The 9963-nt window shown below is 38.5% G+C and overlaps 1 protein-coding gene across 2 annotated transcripts in view; it reads right to left on the bottom strand.

The window, feature by feature from the left end:
* Positions 1-7978, bottom strand: part of cad (carbamoyl-phosphate synthetase 2, aspartate transcarbamylase, and dihydroorotase) — a 46778-nt gene extending 38800 nt beyond the window's left edge. For both annotated transcript variants that reach the window (XM_022687109.2, XM_022687111.2), the window contains exons 1-12: positions 7554-7978; positions 6733-6872; positions 6519-6648; positions 5967-6109; positions 5111-5252; positions 4772-4943; positions 4095-4280; positions 3368-3477; positions 3048-3190; positions 2324-2455; positions 1817-2050; positions 1334-1555 (exon numbers count right to left, since the gene is read on the bottom strand). In XM_022687109.2, coding sequence (XP_022542830.2) covers positions 1334-1555; positions 1817-2050; positions 2324-2455; positions 3048-3190; positions 3368-3477; positions 4095-4280; positions 4772-4943; positions 5111-5252; positions 5967-6109; positions 6519-6648; positions 6733-6872; positions 7554-7647 — 1848 coding nt within the window. In that variant the 5' untranslated portion in view covers positions 7648-7978. The remainder of the gene's footprint in view (positions 1-1333; positions 1556-1816; positions 2051-2323; positions 2456-3047; positions 3191-3367; positions 3478-4094; positions 4281-4771; positions 4944-5110; positions 5253-5966; positions 6110-6518; positions 6649-6732; positions 6873-7553) is intronic.
* Positions 7979-9963: the final 1985 nt, after the last annotated feature.

The raw sequence follows: 9963 nt of genomic DNA, 5'->3' as shown, positions 1-9963 counted from the left end.
TAGGGTAGCACGGTTTGACAAGGTAGCACAACTCGACAGAACAAGGGGCACTCTTTAGAAGTGAGATAGGAAAACATATTCTCTCATTTCATTGTTTGCCTCAAAGACTGGAACTGGCAATCCTGAACACTCAAAAATCCCTTCCAATTAGCCCCAAAAGCAAGCCTAAGCTGAAAGCAATTGGTGTGGAGTTGGGGTGTACCATAAGCACACCTTCTGCAGTAAAGACTTTATTGGCATTATTGTTTGGCACCCAAATTATTTATTTTAGGAGCCACTGGCTCCTTAAACATTTTTTTTGTCTGGAGCCCTGCACAGAGAGAGAGACACACACACAGAAAGACAGAGACACACACACAGAAAGACAGAGACACACACACAAAGACAGAGACACACACACAGAAAGACAGAGACACACACACAGACACACCGAGAGAGAGAGAGAGACACACACACACACAGACAGAGACACACACATACAGACAGACACAGACAGACACACAGACAGACACAGAGACACACATAAAACTGGGCTGAGCCCCGGATTTTTACATGGCCAGGCAAGGCCCCTGGACATGATCAAGATAACGTTTTTTGGCTTTGGTGGCATCCTGGTATTAACTTTCCCTTGCTTAAAGTAAAACATGATGATGGTATCACCATGGTCTGGGTGGTTTCAGCCCTGTGGAGCTAAATTCCAACATGTATTGTGACATTCTAATGCAGAGTATGATCCTCTACCTCCAGAAACTGGGCCACATAGCAGTTTTCCAACATAACGACCCCAAACACCCCTCCAAGATGACAACTGCTATTCAGAGGAAGATAAACTTAAAAGGTGACTGACTGGCCAAGCATGTCTCCAAACCTAAACCCTAATGCGGAACTGTGGGGCATCCTCAAACATCAACCAGCTCCATGATGTCTTCATGTAGGAGTGGAATTCCAGTGGTCACATGTAAAGCTCTAGTGGAATCCATGCCCTAGAGAGTTCAGGCAGTGCTGTAACGTAATGATGGCCAGAAAGAAAAAAAAAACAACACTGTTTGCACATATTGGCCATTTTCAAATGTTCAGGGGTGTACTCACTTTTGTTGACAGCAGTTCAGGAATTAATGTATGTGTGTTTTGTTATTTTGAGGGCACAATACATTTTTTACTATTATACAAGCTGTAGATTGACTACTTTACATTGTATCAAGTGTCATATATTCAATGTTTCCTATAAAGTTATATTTACAAAAATATGAGGGGTGCACTCGAGAGACACTGTATACCCAGATACATTTTAGTGTACTGATTTGGTTAACGAACAGTATATAGTATTGCCTACCGTGATGCAGTTGTCAAAAGCATCGCGCACCACTTCATACTCTATTTCCTTCCAGCCCTTAAGCGATTTATCCACCAGCACTTGGGACGTGTGAGCAAATGATTGTGTGACTAATGTGATCAGCTCTTCTTTGCTGTTTGCAAAACCTGAGCCCAATCCACCAAGTGCAAAAGCTGAGCGAATAAGCACCGGATAGCCGAGACGCTCAGCTGCAGCTACTGCCTGGTGGGGGAAAAGATGGAAAAAGGAGTAAAAAAAAAACGAAACAAATCTGAAATAAAAATCCACCTAACGCTCAATCAAATATGAAATTTTCTTTATATTACCATTTACCAATTGGAAAAGGTAGTATTATGATAAAGATTACAACTGGTACAAATGACAACAATGGATCATCATTAAAGAAGAATACTGAAAAGTTGAAGAATCATCAGGAAATAATTAGCAGTATTTTTTGCAAAGGCAATCTGGGGATTAGCAAACCTGTTCAACAGACATGGCTGCCTCACTGGGGGCCACATGCTCATTAATCTCCTCCATCTTCTCTACAAAGATCTTCCTGTCCTCAGTCATCTCGATGGAGGAAACTTGTGTTCCCAGTACTCTCACATTGTATTTCTCCAGCACACCCTGCTTGGTTAGCTCCACTCCACAGTTTAGAGCCGTCTGACCACCAAATGTTAGCAACACCCCATCAGGGCGCTCATTCTTTATCACCTGGCCCAAAGAATATGTATATGAAGTCATCCAACAATGCTTATGTATCAAATGTCAAGCATTAAGAAAGAAAACAGAAAGCAAGAAAGAAAGAAAGAAAGAAAGGGTACAGTTCCATTTGACTTATTCAGGAAACACTGACATTTTGATTACCTTTTAGATGCTTCTATTGAAAATAATTACTTCAGCCAAACCTTGAAGAACCTTCAGCACTTTTGATCATTGTTAGAGTATTTGCTGTATTAGCGCATGCCAGTTAAAATTTCTCCTTACCTGTGTGACGTATTCTGGGGTAATGGGCAAGAAGTAGACCTTGTCAGCTAGCCCTTTAGAGGTCTGTACTGTGGCAATGTTAGGGTTGATGAGAATAGTTTGGATGTTCTCCTCTTTAAGTGCTTTAATAGCCTGGTGGAATTTAAGCAAACATATTATCTGAACATGCAAGCCCAAATCTTTGAATAAAAGAGTATATGTATAACAGTCTGAACATATTTGAGCAGTTACTAAGCTATTGTAAATATGTAAATACATGCTCACGAGCCAGAAAAGAGACAAAGATAGAGACATAAATAGCTGAACATGCCAGGTCAGAAGATGCACATATTATTTCAACATAATTACATTGCTAAATATGGTCCTATTTGTTGTTTTGAATCACATTTATATGAAATTGTGTACGTCACAGAATCAACACACAGTCCAACAACTTATTTCAGTTGAAAAGTCGGTTACTACTTTATGTTCAATTAGCTCTTTGCCCAATTTCCTTTTCAATTAAAGAAGAAATGGAAATGAAAACATTTGTTGAGTATAATGTAATAAATAGGTCTTTCATGTGGTCATGTTATAAAAAAATTTATTTACAAAAAGTGAGTTATATTGCGAAATATCATTATTGGAATATATAAAGGCCTATATCGTGATGCAAGATTCTGGTTATACTGCACAGTCCTCTGAACCTTGCATGAACTAATTTTAATTATTTTTAGTAACCCACTTGAGAGCCAGAGTAATCAAACTCTCCAGCCTGTCCAATGGAGAGCCCTCCAGAGCCAAGAATCAGCACCTTGCGTGGCCGCACAAACTCCTCTGACTTAGGAGATTTATGGAAGGCAAGATGTCTGGTCAGCCTTTCTTTTACTAAAAACACAAAGAAAAATAGCTTTACTGGTCAAAAACCAAGCACATATTATTTTTCAGTTAGTATATTTATACTGTAACTAAACAAAAAATATCCTACAAATAAAACACCAGGCATTCCAGGCATTATTCTTCTTTGGTGCCCTAAGACACTGGCTACTACAAAGCCAACTTTACCTGACTTATTGGCTGTTCCCATTTTGAAGTCTCTGACAGCATCTAGAAAAACATCAAAAAGGCTGACCAAGTCAGCGGGCCCTGCCATGTGCTCTGGATGAAACTGCACACTGAAAATGTAAACATAATTCCCAAATGCAATTAGCTCTGAAAAGCAGGCAGGATTTTAACTTTTACAACATTTTCAGGACTTCCATGCATGCCTACAATTGAGTGTGGTAAAAGCCAAGCAATACCATTTTACATACATGATTACTAAATCTGAATGTGCAACAACTATTATTTTGTGCTAGCTCTAAACGCTTTTAACTCTAACTCGATTAAACAAAGTTCATAATAAATTGTGCCTTTAACTTTTATTTTTAAACTTGTACAGTACACAATTTTACTCTCAAATAAATGAAATGCAGATACACTAAAAATAGCTTACTGCTACAATTAAACAGTGTTACTGAATGCTAAAGCTGCTAAAAGAAAGGTTTAATGGTTGTGTCCTATTCATTAATTGTTGTTCTTTTAGATTTAGTGTAACAAATCAAACAAGATGCATATTTAATAAAAAAAATAAACATGTATGTCTGCCAAAATGTGCCCCTCATACCGAAAAGTTAGAAACAGCAGCAGACAAACTGAATAAAATAATTTGTAGAAAAATACAAGGCCAAATGTAAAATGTATATTTACGAGCAGTATTAGAACCCTTAAAACAATAAAGGGGAAACTGCACCTGAAGAGAGGTTTATGGTGGTGTATGATGCCCTCACTGGTGTGATCATTTGAATTGGTAAAAAGCACATCCCAGTCCTTTGGGAGGGTCTTGGGGTCAACCGCAAAGCCATGGTTCTGAGATGTGATGAAACAGCGCCCGGTCCCCTTATGAACGCATGGCTGGTTATGGCCTCGATTTCCATACCTGAAAATTACACAGGGTTTAAAAAAAAAAAAAAAGGGAGACAAAAAAAGAAAGAAAACTAAGGCCCAATACAGAACCATATGCCGGCCTTTGTCCTCAAAGATAAAGGAGATTAAAATGCTAAAATTATGATGCACACAAGTAAATTTTTGATAAAGCACAAGTATCTATAATCTTCAAAATGAAGAAATAAATAATAAAAAAATTAAAAGGGGGCAATGGCCAAACTAAGAATTTTAATTAGTCCGTCCTAGAGTTAATATGAGGACAAAACAGGCGAGCTCTTGTCCTTGCTCAAGGCCAGATTAATGCCAAATTCAATCTGGAATATCTGGCATCGATCTAGCCTTGAGCAAGGACCAACAAAGTCACAGTCCCAGAAGGGGTGGGGGGAGAGGGGGGACCACAGCAGTCTGCTGCACCCTGCCATTACAGTGTGTACTAAAACAGGGTAGGTATAGGATAGGGTTGGGGGTAAGACACAATCTTACTTCATCTTGTACGTCTCTGCTCCGATGACCAGTGAAAGCAGCTGATGGCCTAAACAAATTCCAAACACAGGTTTGGGATTCTCCACACAAACAATCTTTCGCAAGTTTTCAATGGTCTTCTTGCAGTGCTGCGGGTCGCCAGGCCCATTACTTATAAACAACCCATCAAAATCTGAAGAAATAAACATCATGAGTGTGAAGACAAGCAAAAGCTCACTCTTTGTACAAATTATTTTAAATTTGTATAACAAAATCAAATTTAATTCATATGATTTTTCTAAATACAAATAATCTTTGTATGAACTAATAATTTTACATTTATTACAAATAGTTGCTCACCACAAACATCCAGAGGGTAATCCCAGGGCACCAATGTGACCTGCGCACCTCGCTGGCATAGGCAGCGGATCTGATTGTACTTAATACCACAGTCCACTGCTAGGATCCTTAAATTACCATCTGGATTGTAAACCCTGGGCTTCTGGAAAAAAGCAAATTTACAGAGCTTTCAGTAATGAATCTGGAGTGATGATTGTGGACAAAGTACAAAAATCAAGACCCTGAGTAAAAGTAGAAATTCCCCAAGTACTCTTTAAAACTCTTATTGAGTAAAAGTACAAAAGTATTTGCACTGAAATGTACCAAAAGTAAATAAATCATGATTTATTATAGCCCTTATGTCCTATGATCATAATGTAACAAGACTCCTCCTTAATCAACTTTTTTAGTTGCAAAGACAGCAATAATTTAATAGAATGTCATGATCAGTCAGACACGGATGTCTATTAAGATTTATTTGCTACTTTATTACTATACTACTTTTTAGGGATCAACTGGCTTTGGGTCACATAGATTCCTTACTATACTTTCTATATACAGCCCATATATTAAATGATTTAATGTAGGAACATGTATTTCCAAATGTTCAAACTGTTTTATAAAATGTTAATCCGTATAGGCAGCTATGTCCAAAAAGGCAAAACTATGCTGCACCCTGAATTGGGTCACTTGCTTCATGATTCTTTTGTTTTGGCATTCTGTATTTTCACAAAATGTAATGACATTCTATAATGTAGTGTAGTATAAAGTAAAATACTCAAGTTTGAAATGTACTGTGGTAAAAGGGAGGGAAAACAAATCAATGCTGATAATTTATGAAAAGGGTATACTGCAAATATTATTTGTCAATCCATACTTTTACGGACACTTCTTTCACCAAGTTCCGACTGTCAGGATTGTCAAACAGGATGTTCTCCGCAGGTGTCCCTTCAACCACAAGTTTTCCAAGCATGGTTCCCTTTTCTCTGATCTTCTTAGTCAAACAACGGGTGTCAACTCCTATTTTGCAAAAACATCAACAGCATGTAGAACATGGCAAGCAGGTTATAAAAAAAGCAGAGGGGCCAGACCTGCTTACTCCACTTAACATCACAATACATAGAAATCCACTATTGCAGAATAAATTAAAGCTATATTATGAGTATAACCTGCTTTTAGAGGAAAAGTCAGGAGCAGTCCAAATTTATTGATTCAATTCAATAGATAACTGAATAGCAGAGTAGAGTTCTGTTATGTAAATTAGCTTCTCTAACTTTATACATGTAAATATTAATGTTATTAGAAATTCAACATTCAAACCATGTTGCTTAATACTGATCTGGGTTTAATATAGTACAGTTACTAAAAGGCGCAGAGTGTCAGGGTAAAGGGATGCATGTATGTTCTTCAAGAAAACTTATTATCTTACCCTCTAGTCCTGGGATGCCTTGCTCTTTGAGCCACTGATCTAGAGATTTGACTGAACTCCAATGACTGGGATTCTGAGAAAGTTCACCAACAATAAGCGCAGTGGCGTGGATCCTAGAAGACTCAAACCACTACAGAGAAAAATGTTGAAAGAGTTAAATTGCTATTTGACAAGCAATTTGCCATAATTTAAAAATATGCAAATTATTATTCACCTTGCTGATGCCAAATTCACCATCCTCGTCACTGGGCACACCATAGTTCCCGATTAGTGGGTAGGTTAAAGTCAATATCTGAGATTTATATGAAGGGTCAGTAAGTGCTTCTGGATAGCCAACCATTCCTGTCTGGAAAACTGAAAAGGTGTAAAGACAGTTAATGTTAAAGATGATCACACTTTTTGTCCTACATGCATTCCTGCTTACTCAACAGATGTTTTAATAGAAAGCGTCATAAGTGAATTTAAAATTAAATGGGACGGACATTAGGTCTGTGCGCATTCTTATAAAACGTTTCGTACCTTAGCTAGAACACCTTTACACTGGACTTAGTTTCTTACAATATAACCAGAGTGGAAAACACTGTAAACAGAAACAGCTGGACTTATTTTATAACCACACTGGACCTGCCACAAACATCTAAAGAGTCGCGAGTTCAGGCTGGTCAGCTGTTTAGCTATATAAACTGATAAATAAAGCGTGGAAATACTGGATTTACTCATCATGTATGTTGCAAGATCATCTACTCTGATCTACAGATGTAAGAGTGCTGGTTATTTCTCTGGTCTCTAGGTATGGGGACAGGCTGTAGCTCAGCGGATGAGCGCGTCTGCTCGTCTTTCAACAATCCGGCGCGAAGGAAGGACACGTGGAGCTCAGTAAGAGCCCTCAGGCTAGCTACGCAGTTAGCATCGCTGCTGCTGCTTCTATCCTCACACTACAGCCGTTTTAGTGTGACAAGGGGCCACGACCGGAGTAAATCCGGCTATCAGGCCCCTCTGTAAACACGGTGTTCCGCCAAGCAACCAGCGACTTACCAACTTCACCAGATACCGAGGCACTGGCCCCGAACAGGCGGCCTTTAAACGTGGTTCCGTCTTCTAGGACCAAAGATGCCATTTTCGCCGACATATTTACAGCTAGTTAAAGCCTGGACACAGAGCGCTCAGCAGATGGGGTACTCTGGTGGTGGAGCAGAGTTTTTTTAACTGCCACGGCGTCGACTTTTCTCCTCTTTCGTGGAGACGATAGACCCACGTGATAATCGGTATGTGTGCGGCGGAGCGCTTTCAGCACACAGGAGGAGGAGGAGGTCACGACTGTGGACGAGTAGAGTCTTACGAAACTGTTCTCCTTTCCCGATGTCTGTAAAGAATAACGTGAAGCAGCAGCCCGAGTCCACACCGCCCTGTCCGGAGCCACAGCAGCGTGGAAACCCGCCGCCCCAGCGCAGCGCCTTAAATCTAGAGCCCAGCTCCGCGACACTCCGCCCCGGGGGAGGGGCGAAGAAAGACAGGCCCGGTAGTGATTTTTCATTCAGGAAAGAGCTGATTCTTTTCTGTTTCAACACAGTATCTTCAGATAACAACACAACAATATCTACTGGTTTCAACACTCAGTACACAGCTGTGCGAAAAAGCACTGCAGAAGCAACTGTTTTTATTCACCAATAGAACAGTCCACTCATACATTTGGTTTGGTTTGGTTTAGGATTATGAAAAAAAAATCCACAGATACGCGTCCACGGGTTTAAAATGCCCATAAACCTTTAGACAAAGACAACAATAGTTGTACACAATGAGTGTAATGAGTGTTCATTTCACAACAGGAGTACAAAATACAATTTTAGCTTTGTGTTAATGATGTTATTTTTTTTTTCTGAGCATGTGCTTCTTGACTCCGGTAAAGTTGGTTTCATATTCGCATATTCGGATTTCTTTCTTCAATAGCTTTTGAACTGTGTGTGCAAAATGGTTAATACTTGCTTATTTTATATGCTGACATCCAAAGCAAGCAGCTACAACGTCTTTCCCCTCTCAAACATCTGCCTTTAGAAAACCACAGAACACATTGTCGTCTATGGGCTGCCGCGACCTGCACGAGAGCTAAGGGACCGTCTACAAACTACTCGACACAGCAAAAAGGCGAATGAAGATGGGCGGGGCAAATGCTTTATGCTTCATTATATGAAAGTGTAGTGTACTTTAGTGTTTTTAGCTGGTCACAAATGACAAGACTTCAGGAGTTCCTGACAATATTTTTTTATAATAATTGTTTTGTTAAAAACAATCTAAAAATATAAAGGTTACACTCATTTTTTGTTCAATTTGTAACTGTTTTTAAAAAACCTTTTTAAAAAATATTTCATAAAGTATTTCATTCTGATTTTGTGACAAAGTTTCAACTGAGTATATATTTTATCAAATAATCACTTGTAGCCCATTTTGCAAGTCTTACTGTCATTTGACCTGCAGTTCAACAGAGGGCTTTCAGGGTTTCTTTTTCTGTTTTACTGTTGATAGTAATACTGTCATTGGTGGGTAGTAACCATTGGTTTGTTTAATTTTAGTTGAGTATACAGAACCGTAATTAAACCATGTAAGAATTGTCAAATGATAGTATTAAAAGGTTTACATTCTATTGTGACTACTTCTGAAATAAATATTATGAAATATAACTAATACCTCTTCACTTGCACAATTGTTTCAGCAGGTGGCACCAAAGTTGGACAATTATAAATGTTACTGTCTAAATATTTGAGTTGTATTTTTAACTAATTTTTGTTTAATGTTATTTTTTTTCTTCTAATAAATTTTTTATTTATCTGTTTCTTGCTGAATCTTTGTTGTAACAATATCAATTACTTCCAATACCTTGTTTACTTTGAAAAGCTCTTAGTGTTTTGCAAATGAGCCTTTATGTAAACCAAAGCAAAAATTTCTTGATGAAATCTAACGGTTGCTGAAAATACTGACTAGGTGTGGACTGCACACATCAAGTTATATCAAGTCTAACCAACATGACATACTACAACTATGATATTGGTCAATTTAACCATTGCTGATTTGTAGCAACAGTTTTTTGTGAATTAATTTCAATAGCTTTTGAACCGTTGAGGGTATCACAACAGAACAAGTTGTATTAGATCAAGTCCCACCCACATGACATACTACAACTCTGATATTGGTCAATTTAACCCTTGCTGATTTGTAGCAACAGGTTTTTTGTGAATTAATTTCAATAGCTTTTGAACCGTTGAGGGTATCACAACAGAACAAGTTGTATTAGATCAAGTCCCACCCACATGACATACTACAACTCTGATATTGGTCAATTTAACCCTTGCTGATTTGTAGCAACAGGTTTTTTGTGAATTAATTTCAATAGCTTTTGAACCGTTGAGGGTATCACAACAGAACAAGTTGTATTAGATCAAGTCCCACCCAC

The sequence above is a fragment of the Astyanax mexicanus genome, chromosome 1, assembly GCF_023375975.1.
Source record: "Astyanax mexicanus isolate ESR-SI-001 chromosome 1, AstMex3_surface, whole genome shotgun sequence".
NCBI classification, from domain to species: domain Eukaryota; kingdom Metazoa; phylum Chordata; class Actinopteri; order Characiformes; family Acestrorhamphidae; genus Astyanax; species Astyanax mexicanus.
This window is presented reverse-complemented; position numbering and strand designations above follow the sequence as displayed.